Genomic DNA, 18,947 nt, shown 5'->3' on the forward strand with positions numbered 1-18,947 from the left:
GTGGAATGGAAAACACACATCATGGATGTGCAGCCGATGAATCTGCAGCAGCTGTGCGATGCTATCATTTCAATATGGACCAAAATCTCAGGAATGTTTCCAGCATCTGGTTGAATCTGTGCTATGAAGAATTAAGGCAGCTTTAAAGGCAAAAGGCCCAACCTCTGACAAAGTGTATCTGTTAAAGTGGCCAGTGAGTGTACATAGAAGCAGTATATATACTGAGAATATATACAAGCAATGCATTTAGATAACTAACTTCTAACTGACACACTAGATACCTGGGAAAATGATGGTATAGCACGGCCCCCAAATACACACTGAACAAAACTGGATAAACTTCTTAATATTTTTATTTTCAACTCTTTCTGCACTAATACAAATGACAGTAATATATTATGCTCCTTAAGGGAAAGCTAGCGTCCAACAATTGTTACAAAAGATGTACTGTAGAAAGTTATTAACTTAATAGTCACACTATAGTAGCTTGGAAACAGGTCCTTTAAAAATAAAGAATAAATGTTGTCTCTGTTTCTAATTTCTAAGTCCAGTTCAGTTCAACTGAAAGCACTGATTAAATATAGAATTTGGACTTATCCATATTTAAAAGAAACTCAGCAGTTCTAGATGCATCATGAAGCTGTTTGATTGGAGATCGATATTTATGCATATGGCTTGGTTGTGTGTGTGTGTGTGTGTGTGTGTGTGTGTGTGTGTGTGTGTGTGTGTGTGTGTGTGTGTGTGTGTGTGTGTGTGTGTGTGTGTCTACAACAAGTTTATTTGTGCTGTTCTGGTGTGTCCACGTTCAGTGTCTGTGTTCAGCAGAATGTTTGTGTGTGTCTTTAGCTTTTAGCTTCTTCTTTTTTTTCTTGCTTTTTTTTGTTGACTCAGCTATCTGAGTGATCCGGAGATCAAAGTGTGCAGAGTTTGTCGAACGCTGCAAAGAAGTTTGAGGAGTTGATGAATAAACATGAGGTGGGACATTTATGCAACATGCACATGCGCGCATCCCTTCAAGTACAGCAGTAAGTCTTAAAAAGAAAGCAATGCTGCTGCACACACGCCGCCTGCTGCATCTTAATATAAATACAGAGGGACGATTAGACACACACACACACACACACACACACACACACACACTGGGTACTGAGCAAGGTTGACATTTAGACCACATTCGGAGTCACTGCACTTTAAAAAATAAATAAATGAAAGGTCAAACAAAGCCAAAAACGTGTGTAGTTTACCCACCGTGGCTATCTGTGTGTGGCTGTTTGTGTGTTTCAGAAAGTGGGACTTGGCTTCTTCATGTGTAAAGGTGGGGAGGAGATGGAGGAGAGGTAATCCAGCATTTATGAAACACAAACACACACACACCCTCGCTGTCTGAAATCCCTACTGGATAAACCAAAAGGCTCCAGCCAAAATTAAAACACCCCCACACTCGCACCCTAACTTAATGTGCATGTGAATGTACACAACTGAGCAAACGCAAATCCAAACAGTCTTGCCTCATTTCTCGGCTTCTCCATCTGCACCTCATAAGGAGCAGAGACTTCTAACCAACACCCCTGACTCAGGAAGTATAAAAGTAAAATGTTTGTCTGCAGCTATCGGACAGCTACCTAACTAGCATCGCTACATCCCAGGAAATATATGCATTCTTTTTCTTTTCTTTTTTTACACCTATCCAATTCAGTCATTTGGGTCATGTGTCCTAGGAAATATAATGAAAATTTCTCTGAGACTCTGAAAGACTCTGAGATCACCATTGATGCATCACCGATGGTCTATCATACTCCAAAACACATAACAAGTGATGGGACATAACATTTAGAATCACATATTCAGATTAGATGTAACATTTAAAATAAAAATGCATAAAAAATTTAACAGAATGCACAAAAATGTTTTCAAATTCATTAAAAAATATTGTACATTTATTACATCAAAAGGCAGTTCTGTTTACATTATCATTTTAGATAAAACATAAGCCTGGAACTCCTTTGTTTACAAATACTCTCCGACATAAATCTAATAAAAAACTATAGTGGCATCACTATACAGTAATTGTAGATTTAAAAAAAATAGCTACACTACAATTTTAAACAGCAAATACTAAAATTATATAAATCAAGTACACACATATATACATACACACGCCCACAAACACACAGAATATGAATCAGTGAGCAGTGTAATGACAGGTGGTAGCCGCATCCCATTTGACTAATGAAAGAACACCCCATCACTTGTCAATGAATTATGCATTACACGTGATACAAAACGCTTCACTGCATAGATCATTAATACAAACACACACTGCGCATACATGCAGGCAAACACGCACACATGCTGAGACAAACGCAGGAAAGAATGAAAGCTGCTGACGTGAGCAAAACAGTTTTTTGAATAAAAACTGCACAAGCAACAAAGTGCTCAAAAACAGTTCTGAATGGGGGGTTTAATATACACTACATTCAGATCTTCGTTGTTAATGTTGCAGTTTTGGGGCCTGGTAGATCTGGCATGGATGAGCTTAGATTAGTATAAGTGATGCTCTGGGGTGTAATTGACTCTTTTAAGACTTTAATAAAACTTCTGCACAAATTGTACAGTGAACAGTTTGTCCTGTACTGAATAGTTTATGCAACCAAGTCAGTCACATAAGTCAAAGGCAGCAGGGTTTACTGAGAAAAATCTAGCCTGGTACTTACAAGGTAATAAGCAGCAAAAACTATTGATCCAGAATATGGTTTCAGTAGCTCTCTTCAAAAAAAACATAAAGAGCTGAGGCCTCCTCTCCTAGTTTCTGTTTATATAAAATGCCTGTGTTTCTTAGCTTGGAGAATCCTATCTTTGAATGCAGAATACACTATCAGCTCTCTGATCTGACAAAGAAGAAAATCAAAATATTGTCAGACCCAGGTTTTAGTAATTCATGTTTAGCTTATGTGCCCTTGGTAGGAATTAATGCAGACTTGATGGTGGGGATCAAAAACCCATCAGACTTTGTGATGGGGCAAGAGGCCTGCCTGGGGAGTTATCTATAGAAGCATGTGTGTCTGTATTTAAATCTCCATTTAAAACCTGCTTTGATAAAAGAAGCTTTTTATGAGGTGATCCTTACTACGGGCTTTTACTCTGTTTCGTTTAATGTGATGTTTTTAGATAATTCTGCAATCTGTCACCTATAAAAGAGAAACAGATATGTCTCTAGGATAGTGTGTGGCTTCATCTGCACATGTGCATTAATGGATTTTAAATGGTGCTTGGAAAAAGGTTTATTAGTTTTCGGTGGCTTTAGCAGTTGCCCAAAAGGGAGTTGAGTTTGGGAAAGGTGCTTTTTTAGTGAGAAGTGCAGTTCTGCTAGCAGAGAAAATATTAAGATTTATAAGTTATGAACATAAAGTAAATGTTTTTTATTAGTGAAGAGTCAAAAAAAGGTATTAATGCCGGGAAATGTTATGAACACCACAAGGCCAGACCCAAAATATTTATATATGTTTTTAGTGTTTAGACAAAGTGAAAGTTTCCTGCGCACTGGCAGAACATCTGACAGCAAAATCAGGTGGTTTGAATCAGCTCTGAGTTCAGAGAGTTAGATGGTCAGGAGAGCTTAAAGGGTGAAAACATGTTCTTCTGCAGTTAAAATGGTTATAGTAATCTGCCAGGGTCATGCTAGCTTTGCCACAGATGAGTCTGGTGTGAGTTTAAGAGTAAATGAACACTTGAATAATGAGGATAGGCTAAAAAGAAAAAAATGTAAAAAGTTACAAGCAACAAAAACTTGTCAGAAAACAAACAAGTTATTGCATAATTCATTTTTTTTTATTCTTAGGCAACAGTAAAGTGAGGAGCTTGTGTAATGCAAAAGTTTCTCAGAACATTTATTGGGAGGACATAAAAAATGAATAAAATAAAGTCCATTCATCCTTCCTGTTATTCGTTATCAAATTTAGGCTGGCTTCTCAATGTAAGTAGTTAATATGAATTTCTGTGTATGTAGATGGCAACAGATTTGTAATTTTTACCAATTTATCACAGTCACTTTGTGTTATCACCAACAGATTATGTATAACCACCATTTTGATGCTATTAAACAAAAAACGTATATAATAAGGTTAATAATAATGATAATAATATATTATAATTAACTTTATTTCTGGAATTTTGGTCATGCCATGGGCCCAAACCACTGTTTTTTCCAGTGTGACTCTAGCACAAGTTTAGGTTCAGACTATTTGAGAAAAAAATAAAGAAAGTATAACTTCACTGCAGGAGTTCCTGCTACCTGCATCATAGCTAAACTCCATAATGTGTCACTGTCTTGTCTTCCTCCCCTCATACCCAACCCGTTATTGCAGATGGCCATCCTTCCCTGAGCCTGGTTCTCCTGGAGATTTCTTCCTGTTAAAAAGGAGTTTTTCCTTCCCACTGTCACCAAAGTGCTGTCTCAGAAGTGGTCATCTGCCTGTTGGGGTTTTTTACCTCGAGGCAACTGTTGTAATTTGGCACTATATAAATAATACTGAAATGAATTGAATTATATTACCAAATGTGTCCATTCATCTGCATTCACACTTAATATTCCTTTCTTAATCTATTGGATTTAATATAGTGTTGGTTCACCCTTTGCAGGAATAACAGCTTCAACTCTTCTGGGAAGGCTTCCCACAAGGTTTACGAGTGTTTATGGGAATTTTTGACTATTCTTCCAGGTCAGACATGTGATGTTGGATGAGAAGGCCTGGCTTACAGTCTCCGCTCTAATTCATCTCAAAGGTTTTCTGTCAGGTTGAGGTCAGGACTCTGTGCAGGCCAGTCAAATTCTCCCATACCAAACTCGCTCACCATGTCTTTACTGACCTTGCTTTGTGCACTGGTGCATAGTCATGCTGTAACAGCAAGGGGGCATCCCCGAACTGTTCCCACAAAGTTGGGATCATGACATTGTCCAAAATATCTTGGTGTGCTGAAGCAGTAAGAGTTTGTTTCACTGGAACTAAGCAGACGAGCCCAACTCCTGAAAAACAACCCCACACCACAATCCCCCGAACTTTGCACTTGGCACAGTGCAGTCAGACAAGTAGCGTTCTCCTGGCAAATGCCAAACCAAGACTCTATCAGACTGCCAGATGGAGAGGTGTGATTCATCACTCCAAAAAACACGTCTCCACTGCTTTAGAGTCCAGTGGCAGCATGCCTTACACCACCGCATCCGACACTTTGCTTCGTCTTGGTGATGCACGGCCTGGATGCAGCTGCTCATCCATGGATAACCATGAAGCTCTCTACACACTTTTCTTGAGTTAATCTGAAGGCTACATGAAAGTTGGAGGTCTGTAGAATTTGACTCTCCAGAAAGTTGGCGACCGCTGCGCCTCAGCATCCACTGACCCTGCTCTGTAAATTTACATGGCCGACCATTTCATTGCTTAGTTGGTGTGGTTCCCAGTTGCCTCCAGTTTGTTATAATACCACTAAAAGTTGACTGCGGAATATTAAGTAGTGAGGAAATTTCAAGACTGAACTTGATGATACCTTTTTACTCGTTGTAAAGGTATCATCCTATCACAGTACCACGCTGAAACTCACTGAGCTCCTGAGAGACTCTTTCACACATATTTCTAGGAGTCTGCATGCTTAGGTGTTTCATTTAAACACTTGCAACAATGCAAGAGATTGGAACTTTTGAATTCAACGATTTCGATGGGTGTGTGAATAATTCTGGCAATGTAGTATAGTTTGGCAAATTATTTGAGAGTGTTTAGGCAACAACACTCTAACCGAGCCTTGAAAACATTGTATTCCTTCCTCAGAGGCTAAAAATCAAAGTGTTTAGGCATTCCAGCCAGACCAAGATGTCTCATCCCGACAACAATGAATCCTTTACATTAATTACAGCACTAGTGTCTTAATGTCTGCTCTGCCTAGTAAACAACATCATCTGCCAAACCCCTTTCCCCTAAAAATGTGGTCAGATTTCCAAATGCTACAGTCAAGTATTTCTAGAGGACCTACAAAACAAGCAAGTAAACTCTTCCTTAAGTGAAAAAAAAAAATCAGTAAAATGTCTTTTCAATTACATAAATATCAACTTTCACTGTTTTTCCCTTCTTCTTTGTCAGATAAAGACCATTATGCACTGCCCCGGCCTGTATAATCAAATTCAGGTGAAGGAATGCTGCATCTACAAACATGTTCCTACCTTCAGTTCAAGCAGATTCTCTAACCAACAGGTCGTTCATGCTCACGGTAACTACGACAACAAGCCACAACAACAATAAGAGATATCAATATATCAGCACCACGAGGGGTTTGCAGCTGTCCTGTCATCCTTTGGTGTAAGTTGTTCTCAGGATAACAGCGAGCCCCCTCCCACCTACCCACCCTTGCTATTATCCTGCATGGCACTGGTACAAAAGTGGCTTAGGATGCAGCATGGGAATAAGAAGAAAGATAAATGTGACAAAAGAAAGATGGAGCCGAGCCAAATGGTTGGAGGAGGAGAGATGAAAAGAGGTTTGTGTATGATGGAGTCCAGACAGCTCCCACAGCTAAAGGGGGAATATTCCCATGATCTGCTGGAGACTTTGATAATACAGTAGATGTAGATTTACTGCTCACTCAGAGTGGGGAGAAATGTATTAGCTGTTCAGAATGGCTCAACACTTAGAAGCTCTTTATCTCAGGTTTTATTGCCCATCATTAAATTCTAAAAACCTTATTTTCTTACAACACACCAAATGATTTCCTCATGTTGCTGTTAATTCAATTTGGGGAAATTTCTTAGACCAAGACAGATCATCATCCTGGAATCAAGAAAAAACAACTGATTTGCTTTGGAAACAGGTATAATTACACTTGGGTCTTTAATGCACTGGCACATATATGGAAAAATGATCCAAAAGATCCCTTTTTAGACAAACAGAAACACTTTGTCAGCTCGCATAAACACACTGATCCGAAAGCAAACAAGAAGCAGACCCCAAAAGTACTTACTGTGCCCACATAACCGCCAAGACACCTTACCTCCCAGACTCTACAGACAATGGCACAGCTTGTTTTGTATCGATGACAAACCCAAAGCTATCCCTTCATGAATCCCAGAAACAAAACGGCTCTGTTGTGACTCAACAGCTCTAAACAAAGCTCACATGACAGAAAAGGAATGACACCAAAAAAATAAAAGTGAAAGGTTGCAATCCACGTAGCGCTAACACAATGGAAGGTCTCTGCTTTAGTGACTGGGGCTCTTCCTGTTCAAACAGCCTTTTACAGTCAAAGGGTGAATCAAAAGGGAGATGGTAAAATGCTGCTTCCCCTCTTTAAGGCCCGTTTTAATAGGCTCCTGAATGAACACTGTGTGTGCACACAATCGCTCTTTCATGCTAAAAAACAACAAGACAAAGGAAATAACAGGGACTAAGGACTATGCTGAGGGACGTACTGTAAGTATGCTAAGGAATAAAAGGCCTGGGATGCATTTTATTAATTTGTTTAAAGTTAGACAGTAAAAGGACCAATTTTTTTGTACTGGCTCTTTTCAGCAATGCACACGTAACACCCTGGCACACAACCAGTGTCCACAGGTGAAGGCCATGGCTGAAGGGTGTGGGTGAGGAGATGGGAAATTCCCACTCTAAAGTGGAAGAGCAACAGATGTTGAAAGGTTGCGGCTGAGAATTAAACTTACTCACCTTGTGAATCCATTGTTTTACATTTGATGACTAGGAAATGAATGTTGGAACAAACTTTTGCAGCCAGAAGAAAAGTGAGACAAATTCAAAGCCCGTCGACATCAAATGCCATCTCATTCACCTTTAACACAGTTTGCAGTTTTTGTTTTATTATGTGGATTTGAAAATATACGGGGCTTCTAAACCGCAGCAGTGAAAGAGTTATTTAGGCCTGTTTCCTCTGGCATGTGTATGTAAGTATGTGTACAGTGCTGTGCAAAAGTATTGATCCCGTCCTCACTTCTTTACTTTTTGTTTGGAAAATTTAAATAAATATTGTTGAAACATTCAAACACATAAAAAGCATATTCTGCAAAAATGAGCTTAAAAATGAGCGCTTGATATGACCACCTTTATTCTTCACACAGCCTGATCTCTCTTAGCTGAGCTTTCTTGTCCTTTCTTCCTTGTAATTTCTACTGTTCAGGAATAGTTCTCCAGGCTTGTTGATTTCTAAGAATGGCTGACTGGGAGCCACGTTCCACTGAGGCAATTTCTAATGAGGCTTCAAACTGATCAAGTGAAAGGCCAAGTGTATCTCTCAGGTCCTGTGTCGGATCTTTACTTGATTTTCTTCTATTTCTTAAGGACATGTCTTTCAGATACTGTTCATCAGCTAAAGATAGTGATTTAGGACATCTATCTTTTTCTTTTGTCTTCTACTCCTTCAGCTCACTCAGATTTTAAGGACACACTACATTTGTTGCTCATGCTCTCCAGAGGATGCACTTGCAACACTGCCAGATTGATTCCCTTGCTCGTTTCCATCGTCCTCTGCTGTTCTCTTTTACTTTACTTGTCCTGCAGCCAGCTGCAGCGGGGAAGCACCAGAATGAACCAAACACCAAAGGCTCTTTGTCCACCAGTGTCGGACAACACACTTTCACTCTTCCCTCTCTTTGTCTGTCTACCTCCTACATTCACCCAGCATGAGCATGAGTCTTTTCCCTGTCTCCAGCTTTCAACAATGCTTCACCTCTGAGCCCCAGCCCACACAGCAAATACCGCTGAGAGGAACTTCTCCCTTCTATCTGGCTCATTCATTGTCTCGAACACCGGCTCGCTTCTGTCTCACTCCTCGTCTTCATTTGTCACTTCCTCATCAACGCAACCTCCGTCTTTCACTCAGAATTGGTGACCCCACCCAACACCCACGTGGCAGTGACTTCATCAGGCGGCAGCTGCTGCAGTCAAGGCCACAGGAGCAAAGTGTTGGTGGGGAGGCCAATTATCTCCGCCACCGTGTCTGGGACACCAGCGTGAGACCTCTGGAAGACATCGCCCACCTCGGCGTCTCATCTCACCACTTAATCTTTCCAAATGTGCATCTGTGAATTTCATTTGTCAGTACTATCAGCTGTAGGAATGTCCACTTGTGTTGTCTGGGAAATGAAGCGGTGGTACTGTTCAAGGCCGCTATCGACAAGGCCACCAAAGTACTGACAAACTGGCTCTGCTTTCCTCAGCCACTGTTTCAGCACACCTCTTAGCCAAGTGCAAGGTTTGCGAGTGGAAAATTACAGCTTTATATTAAACACTCCGGTGTTTGTGGGGAAGTCATGATTGAAGCACCCCAGAAATAAGGGAAATTCCAGCCTAGTGCAAAATGGATTAAAGACAAGTTAAACAACCATCTTTTTTACCAGATATCTAGGATTTCTTTCCTGCAGAGTTCATCACCATTAAATCTAAACACGTTTCTTTCCCGGAGTTGCTTTATCTCTTTGCCTGTGCTTAAAGGTCAGCATTACAGTAGACTATTTGTTCAGGCAGCCACATGAGGAAGCTGCTTGAGAGTCTCATTTAAAGGCTCCAGCTTAAGTTTCAGGTGGTTTGCAGCTCTGCAGCGGGTCTGTGTGCTTACAAAGACTCAAATGACACTTGGAGTCCTGGTTTGCTTTGATTTTTCAGTTTTTCCACTTTTCATTTATTTCTGTGTTAACTTGAAAGCAGCAGATGTGATTACAACCACCTGTTTGATGGCTACTCATTTAAGTTGGCTAATCTCATGCATCTGAACCGACACATGCATAGCCAGCTGATGTCTATGGCTACAATATGAAGAGACCGCCATCTGCTGGATAGTTCCTTAAATTACATGCCCCATGTGTGCTGGTAGATCTTTGCCCGCCTGGACTGGGAAGTGACCACATAGAGTCACTGGTCCTGAGGTGGGCCGGACCAGTGCATAAAATTACAGAAAAAGTTTTCCAATAAAAAAAATATACATTTTTTCTATCTAGTGTAGAAACAGACATTTCTTTCAATAGAAAAAGTTGTAAAAAATATGAAAATACAGTTTAAAACGTCACAATCTATACACTCGCCAGTGGGCCGTATTGAACTCTTTACCGGGCCCATTCTGGCCTCTGGGCCTTATGTTTGACACCCCTGGCTTAGATAAAGTGATGTATGATAAAACAAACAAGACATGCACACATGATTGCTGCATTGTAAAAATGTTCTTTATTTCATGCTTTTATTTTTTTTAACTTTACCTTAAAAAGCGTTGTTTAGTTATTAAAAAGTCTGCGATGTTTAAGATTCTCAGCTTTGATCAAAAACCAGATTTCTACCACTTTTCTCAGAGCGTCGAGCTGAAGCAAAAAAAACCAACAAAAACGGCCTCGTGGCTGTGCGTGCGTACGTGTGTGTGTGCGTGGTCAGAGATGCTGGTGCAGCCACAGCGCTGTGTTGAGGAAGCAGTCAACCTGTGTGTCCACTCTGGACAGAGAATGTCCATCTTCAGGAAACCACAGCAACCTGATTTTAAAGAAATAAATGACAGGAATGACTGAGTTGAATATGAGTAAAACCAGTGTGGCAGGGCTCACACTGTCAGATTGTCTTTATGTAGTTTGTTGTGCCCCGTCGTACCTGACAGGTGAACCTCGGCTCTTCAGTGCTTTATAAAGCTCCATCCCCTGGTGTGGAGACACCCTCCTGTCTCTGCCTCCCAGCATCAGCAGCACCGGAGCCTTGATCTGCACATTGTCACACAGCACATTTCTTTACCCACATTTTTGACTCAAAAAACATCACTATAAAAAAGTCCTGTGTTTACAATTGCAACGACTGAACTTTCACAGGGCGGGCTTAGTTTTTAGAGACACAACTGAGAGTATAAGAGCGGTAACATCATCTCTGAGGCACCTTTGTCTCGTCATTGTAGAGTCTGGGATTTAATCAGCATTGTGAGCTCTAGAGGGGTCTAAAGAAGATTTCCTTATTAAAGCAGCTTTGTAGCTATCGCTTCTGGTCGTTTCATTAAGGTTATCACATGGGATTTTTGTGTTTGTGTTTGACCTTGGCGGCATGTGCGATGGGTGACTTCTGTAACATAGCAGCCAGGGCCTCAGCAGTGGGTATCTGGTCGTACGAGTAGTGAAACCCAGCACTGGTGTAACGCCTGGAGATGGGGTGACAGAAAGCATTCACGTATGAAGTGGATTTGATCTGATTCAGCAGAACAAAAGCTCTGATCTGTCGATGCATATCTGCCTCACCAGTCCACTATATCACTGGTTCCCAATAGAGTAGCAGCATTAATGACAGGGTTCCTGGCTGCGCACACTCTGTAGGACTCAGGATACTGACCGAGCAGGTGACAGGCCAGGAAACCACCGTGAGAACCACCTATTGCAGCCAAGCGATCGGGGTCGAGGTTCGGGTCACGCTCCAGCGCAGTAAGCACAGCCCTCTGGGTGAAAGACAAGGAAGCCAGGACAGATCATTTCCTTACATCTGCAGGGGTGACTGTGTAAGTGATAGAGCTACATGTGCAGATATGGTCAAATATGGGAAAAATAATTATGTTTTTGTAATTCTGACAAACTGCGTCACTGGCAGGATTTGTTGCTGACACTCTTTCCTGGATTTGGGAGCAGAAAAAACAAAAAGGACATACCTGCACATCTTTTACATCCTGGCTCCCAATCTGACCGATCAGTGACAAAATGCTGTGCTGGCCGAACCCCGTGGATCCCCTGTAGTTCACTGGGTAGAGACACAAAATTAGAGAGGGAAAAACCGCAAAATCAAAACTGAAATGTTAAAGAAATACTAACAATATCAATATTAATAATATTAACCCTGAAAGGCTTGTAGTTGTTGTAGATGGCGACTGATTTGCTTGTTCACCAGAAGATATTAAGTTTCTGTATTTTCTTTCTTTTATTAAAAAAAACCAAGATGACATAATGTATCTGGTAATGGTGGGATGATCGTGTATTTATGTATATATATGTATTTTTTTTTTAAAATGGTTCATATTTAGAATAAAAAGAATCAGAGACACACTTGGGCCGCGGTTCTCAGCTGACAAAAAAAAGGTGTGTCGACTCCGGGTCAGGGACAGGGTACTGACCCAAGTGGAGGAGTTTAAGTATGTCAGGGTCCTGTTTATGAGTGATGATAGAGTGGAGCAGGACACCGACCGACTGACTGGTGTGAAGACAAAGCTTTGACTTCGCCTATGGTCACGAGCCTCTGGGTAGTGACTGAAATAATGAGATCACAGATACAAGCTGCAAAAATTAACTTCCTTCAAAGGGTTGCTGGGCTCTCACGAGACAGGGTGAGGAGTCACTGAAGAGGGACTCAGAGTAAAGTTGCTGCTCCTCCACATTGAAAGGGAAAGCTGTGGTAGTTCAGGCAACTGATTAGGAGGGCTCCTGGCCCTTGCATAAGAGTGGTATTTCAGGCATGTCCTACAAGAAGGCAGCTCTGGGAAAGACCCAGGACACACTGGAAAGATTATCTCTTGGCTGGCTTTCAAACATCTCAATGTCCCTGAAGGAGGTGGCTGGGGAGAGGGAGGTCTGGGGTTCTATGATTAGACTATTACCCCTGAGAGCTGGACTCAGATAAGCAGCAGAAAATGGGTAGCGAATCAGAGCCTTTACTCCATTGTTTCACATGTGTACTTTTTATGGTCTGTTTAATTATTACTATTAACTGAATAAACCAAAAAAGAAACAAATATACCGTTTGCTGTATTTATAACTCTCTGAAGACAACAAGCTAATCCAGTTTTGAATCTTTACCTTAAATTAAATTAAATCCACCTCATTTTCCAAAATGTTAAACTTGTGTGCACGGCATGAGAGCCTGACAAAATCTACGCAGCACATGTATCTCACCCATGAGGACAGCAAAGCCGAGTTTAGCCAGCCCAGCTGTGGTGCTGTTCCACTCTGCAGGGAACTGAGAGTGAGGGCCCCCTAGTGGTGCAAACAGCAATAACAGGAAAACGATTTAATAAATCACTCACACAGTAGACAGAAAAAAGGCAATAACACGGCATAACAAGTAGGGACATGAATACAGACCATGGATGAAGACCACAAGAGGTGTCCTGGTTTCACCAAGGGGACGAGATGGTTTAACCAAGACTGCACCAAAGTCTAAGCCAGCTGTATAAGACAGAGAGGAAGTAAGAGGACAATGGAGCTGAAACTCAAAACACGTCTACTGAAGGAGAAACTGAAAGCTCACGGTAGTTTGCGTTCTCCTCGTCCGATGGAAGAGTCACATCTAGAACTTTCCAGTTGAAGTCAAAGGTCATGAGGGGCTCCTGCAGAGTTTGCCAAGACACGGCCTCACCTGCACGCGGGACAAACCCCACCCTCTGCATGCACGTCCATCCCCGTGGAAACAAGAGGCAGATAAACAGAAACATATTAAATCATTTTAAATAACTGAAAACATTCACACATGAATTGCATGTTTGTGTTCACATGTGGCGTTGTGGTTTGTCCGACCAGAGTGGGAGGGGTGTTCGGGCTGGAGCAGCAGACCACCATCAGGTCTCTCTGGACTGTCAGCAGTTTCCAGCTGCCATAAAGTTGGGAAGAAGAATCCGAGAGGTCTGAAGAGGAGGAAACAAAGACGGAGGTGAAGAGGGTGAAAGAAGAGATGAAGAATAAACACACAGGCTCTTGACAGGGGTGAAACAAACAGAGAGAAAGGTCAACCCTTAGAGAGGTAAGATGTGCTGTTCTTTTTTTTGGTCTTGTCATACCTTTCTGTTCTCCCTTGTCGTCCTGGTGAAGATTAAACAGTGGAGGAGGAGGAGGGGGAGGTTCAGAAAGAGAATCAGAAGGAAGTGGAGGAGGAAGGGGAGATTCATGAGGCAGAGGAGGAACTGGAACCGGAAGAAAAGGAGAAGGCGGAGGTGGAAGAAAAGGGGAAGGAGGAGTCGGAGAAACAGGAGATGATGAATGAGAAACAGAGGGGGAATCGTCTGGAGGAGGGAAAAGAGGAGATGGGAGAGGACAGGAAGCCCAACATGGGAAAGGGGAAGGGGGGAGCAGAGGAAAGAGGGGAGAAGGAGGAGGAGGGAAAAGAAGTGATGGAGATGAGGACAGGAGGGAAAGAGGAGGAGGAGGAGGTGGTGGTGGTGGTGATAGAGGTGGAGGAGAGGACGGACTCTTACTATCAGAGAGGGAGGTGACTATCTTTGATCTTCTGTCAACTAGGAAGAGACCCTGAAAGAGAGAAACGCAAAATGAGCCATGGAGAAGTGTGTGTGTGTGTGTGTGTGTGTGTGTGTGTGTGTGTGTGTGTGTGTGTGTGTGTGTGTGTGTGTGTGTCACGAACACAACATGTTATAGACAAAAAAATAGGAGTTGTTTCAGTTATACCAGGTTGTGCCAGAGAAATGTGTTTGTTACCTTCCAGTTCCTGCAGGCGCTGCTGAACATTACTCTCTGGCTGTCTGCAGACCAGCAGCAGGACGGCAGCGCTTCATACATGCCTGCAAACTCACCTGGAACAGAAAGACGTGCAGAGGAGTTCAACTCTCCACCGAGCTCCTCAATCTTTACGAGCAATCACAAGTAACACTTAAGTTCTCTTGATGCATTAATCTCTTACTGTGAGAATTTACAGTTCTTCAAATCTGAATTTTGAAAAACTCATCCATCATAGTTACAAAATTCTAATTGAAACTGACACGAGCCTCTCTTTTGGCACCTTCAGGAACTGTAACGTACCAGCCTGTGGCCTGCTGACAACATCCAGCAGCGTAGATGTCTCCCCGCTTTCCAGATCCAGCTGTGGAGGATGATCCATGAGTCAGTCCGCAGTCAGCCATTAAGAGAAAGAACACACAGACATGCACAAAAACACCACATACATGAGCACACATACAGCACCTGCTGCAGACTGAGGCACTGGTTGTGAGGACCAAACACTGCACCCTGCAGGTAGATCAGCGTGGACCCATCAGGACTTAGCCTGGGATTAGACACTGAAAGGTTTTCCCCCGACAGACGTTCTGGTTTGGAAGACGAGAGGGGCTAGCTGAGCAAAGTGGGGGCACAACTTTAATATATTAACAAACAGACAAAGAGAATGCTCTCACCACAATGTCCACACAGATCAATCTTGAACAAGGCTGACCTGAAAGAGTTTAGACCATCAGAGACATAAAGTGAAGAAGTACATTTTAAATGTATATGTATACAGAAATCGTGTATTTGCTTCAGTCAAACTAGCTACATTTTCTTTTCATAGTGTCTGAAAACATTCACAAGTTTCAGTGTCATTTTGCTGTTTCTGTAAGCGCATTTAAAGCAGCTCTCTAACCTGCGGTTGGAGCAGAACTTCAGTCCGAGTCTGAAGGGTTCGTGGTACCAGCCAATGAAAAACACTGCCTGACTGCCGGGAGCCCACAGAGCCTGGAGATAAAAACACGCAAATGTACAGAGAGAGAAAAAAACATCCTCCTGTTAGTTTGTATGAAAGTTACTTACAGAATAAGGTGTTTGAACATTTAAGGTTCAGTGCCGTAAACTTCTGCATCCTCACCTGTCCAGGTGAAACATCAGGCGGAACGCCCTCCAACACGCTGGCCGTGCCGATCTCCAAATCCACCACACAAATTGCCGGCTCGCTCCTATTGGTCAGGGCCTCCCCCCAATCTTCACAGTACAAACTCCTGTCCTGATTGGGCATCGGAACCCACGTCCCCCCAAAAAAACAGAACAAGAGTCCGGCACTCAAACACTCTGCTGTAAGGTTAGCAAAACAGCACGAACATATGTTTGCATCATACCTTTCTCCACGCGTGTCCCCCATCTTGCGTTTCGGCTGATGCGTTCTTGCTTCTCTCCGCTACGTACAGCAGTTTGTTCTCACACGCTGACCACGACAGGCAGCCAAACTGGGCTGAAAATAAACACATGTGAGAATAAGTGTTTGTTTGTTTTAAAAATACAGACGTAAATGGATGCAGAACAATATGGCAGCACGGTGATGAGACCGTGTCCTTGATTCTTATCGGTTTCTGGTGGCGATACGTCAGGATTTCATCTCACCGTCATCATACACTCGGCCATGTTTGTTAAGAGCAGTCAGGTTGAGGCATTTTCTGAGGCCGTGGCAGTTCCATATCTAAACAGACACGACCGTAAACAGCAGCCTGTTAAGATGCGCGAACGCAGACATTACAAAATGAAGCGTCCCGTTTTTCTTACCTCGAGGAGCTGGTGACCGCTTGTCTCTCTGATAACAGCTCTCAGGCCTCGAATGGGAGAGAATCCACTCAACAACCTAAAAAAAATAAAAGACAAAGAAAAACTGACTCCAAAATTTGATGCAGACAGAGGGATCCCACTGCTTCTCTACTGCACCTCAACCACACTCAGTGGATTTCCAGCTTTCTGAGACACCCTGTGGTGCACTCGTACATCACAGCAGCAGGCGGACAAGTAAAACCACCTGAGATCAAGTCAGTAGAAATTTTCAGGCACTGTTTTTTGCCAACCAATTAAGATTTTACATTAGAAAATGTGCCATTATTATTACTATTAAATTATGGCCCAACTCACTCTCCGGACACAGACACACACGGTCCTGGTGGAAGAACAGTCCTGATGCTCTTGTGAGTGTTGCTCTCCGAGATCAGCCTGAACTCCTGCAAGTATCGGAGTCTGGAGCATCGGACCAGTTCGCTCTGACTCCACTCTGCACATGGACACAGTGAACATAGAAAAGTTTATTACTTGTCACAGAACAGAGAAAAAGCCATATGTGTCTGCATGACATCCTGGCAAGAAAATGTTAATATAATAAAAGATAGTGTTCCCCCGTCAGATTAAACCAAAATATTTGCTCATTTTCTTCACTTGTTATTTTAATGATCCAGTTAAATTATTATTCATGGTTGCACTATTTTCTCCGATAGCTTTTCTCCCCTGTGAGATGGACGGTGGGGGTTGCTGGCTCTCCTTGCAGAGTTAAAGCTGACTCGAGCGTCGATCCCTCAGCTTCACAATCCCGTTTAAAATGAACCAGTAACGTAGAGGCTGAATGGAATTCCCCCGACACAGACGGGTTTACGCTGCAAAGCCTTTTAAACCCTTAAGACAAGGTCACTGCTCTTGTACTCAAACGGCAGGCTCTCACAAAAAAGCAAACAAAAACGGCCCTCCACATGGAAACATCTTCTGATTGCTTATGCTGAAATGAAAGCAAGTAGTGAGGAGCTCTTTTAATCTTGCTTGTTGATTCCAGTTAACATGAGGAGAGTGTGAGCTGGATTGGACAACTACTGGACTGAGTGTTTAAAAAAATAACTCCCCCCAATCCCCAAAACAACTCCATAAACTGTCACATTAAGGTGCAAATTAACAGCTTCATACAACCATGGCACGACGTCCCAGTAGTTACTCCACTAGATCATCAGACTAAGATATCAGGTCATATCCAAGACCTACTGACCAAGCGATCACGTGGGTATTAATCACCTCATAGTCACTCACTTATGTACTTACTTATGAACAACTGCTGCTGAAAAGGAAGTATTCTTGAATGTAGATGGCTAGGATCAACTTTAAGTGCACACTAAATTTAAAAGGACCCTAAATGGAAAGCACTTCCTACTATGAAGCATATGTACTAATAATAAATCGTGTATTTTACTTAAAGAAGTTTCAGCTGGGTGCATTTTATTCCCCCTTTCTCCCACTCTACATTTTGGGGTCAGTACTGAGCAGGTTTTCAGTTTGTTTTTTCATGAACTATCCATGCAGTGAACATAAATTAGCTGACAGTGGGAAGCCGGGTGGTAATAAATAAATAATGACCATCATCATCATCTGTGCACACATGGGGAGGGAGGGGGAGCGCTCACCTGCTGTCACCGTGTATATCCGGGGCTCCTGGAGCTGCTCTTCTCTCACATGGGCTGAAACAGGCGCAGGCAGGCCGCTCACCTCTCCGTACACCCCGGTGATTTGTCTGGGCTCCATCAGAGCCTGTCGTGGTTCACTCGTAGTTCCTGTCAAGCCTTAAACCCTGAAACTTCAACAGTCGCTGCAGTCCGCTGCACGGTCATACATCGTGCATTAAATGTTAAAACTATATGAAGTCTGAGGCTCACTGCAGCTCGACTCACGAATACCTCCACACAGCTCTGTTAGCGTTTGTATATCGCTTCTTTGACTGCAGCTCAACATGTCAGAAGAATGATTTTCGCTGCACCAGCGACTCCATGTTGAATTCATGAATGGGCGATACCACTTGGCTCAGGTTGGGGGGGGGGGTGTAGTTGAGGGAAATGACCACAGAGAGGCAGCAGAGATCCGTTGAAACATTTACAGTCTGAATGAAAGTGCGAAGAATTTTTTAAAACTAAAGTGACCAGGACATACTTTTTAAAAACATTATTTTTTTAGTGGTTACTCGCTGTCCACGGTGATATATAAATAGGGATTTTGGCAGCGTGAAATCTGTCTCATGATTAATGAGGTGTTTTCTTTCTGAAAACACAGACTAAACTTGGCCAAACTACACTGTACAATTACTATGCTTGGAGCTTGGAAAATTATTCTTAAAGGTAATTCGAGCTTAAATTACAATAATTTCACATATTTTAGGATTTTCATGTAAAGCACCTGTGCTCACACTAACACTTAAATCCGCTAAATATCATGTTTCCGGGCAGAAACTAGACCTCCTTTCTGATGTAACTTTATGAACTTAGGAGAAAACAGAGTGCTTAAATTCTCTTTATTCAAACTTTTGTCAAGAAGCACCGATAAGAGTTTGGTGAGATCATAACTTTTATCCAGGGTGAGGGGTCAAACCTGTTGGCTTTGACCCTTTAGAAACCCAAACTGCTCACTCATCAGCAGCTTTGATTAGTGGTGTGTATGTTATCAGCCAACATTTTATAAACACATATCTCCATAAACCCCAATC

The 18,947-nt window shown here is 42.4% G+C and overlaps 1 protein-coding gene across 1 annotated transcript; it reads right to left on the reverse strand.

Moving 5' to 3' along the window:
• Window positions 1–10,253: 10,253 nt before the first annotated feature.
• Window positions 10,254–18,176, reverse strand: apeh2 (acylaminoacyl-peptide hydrolase 2). The gene is made up of 21 exons (XM_085343940.1): window positions 17,878–18,176; window positions 16,574–16,709; window positions 16,220–16,295; window positions 16,061–16,136; window positions 15,799–15,911; window positions 15,552–15,686; window positions 15,330–15,421; window positions 15,106–15,143; window positions 14,897–15,018; window positions 14,735–14,795; window positions 14,414–14,508; window positions 14,176–14,227; window positions 13,502–13,608; window positions 13,236–13,368; window positions 13,070–13,153; window positions 12,881–12,961; window positions 11,647–11,735; window positions 11,246–11,439; window positions 11,046–11,148; window positions 10,617–10,723; window positions 10,254–10,502 (listed from the first exon to the last, which is right to left on the reverse strand). Exons 1-21 carry the CDS (start codon window positions 17,993–17,995, stop codon window positions 10,403–10,405), a joined length of 2,112 nt encoding a protein of 703 aa, XP_085200066.1. The 5' UTR covers window positions 17,996–18,176; the 3' UTR covers window positions 10,254–10,402.
• Window positions 18,177–18,947: the final 771 nt, after the last annotated feature.

This window comes from Diplotaxodon limnothrissa, linkage group LG20, assembly GCF_057381915.1.
Source record: "Diplotaxodon limnothrissa isolate DT_005_m linkage group LG20, D_limnothrissa_male_GT1.1, whole genome shotgun sequence".
Classification (NCBI taxonomy): Eukaryota; Metazoa; Chordata; class Actinopteri; order Cichliformes; family Cichlidae; genus Diplotaxodon; species Diplotaxodon limnothrissa.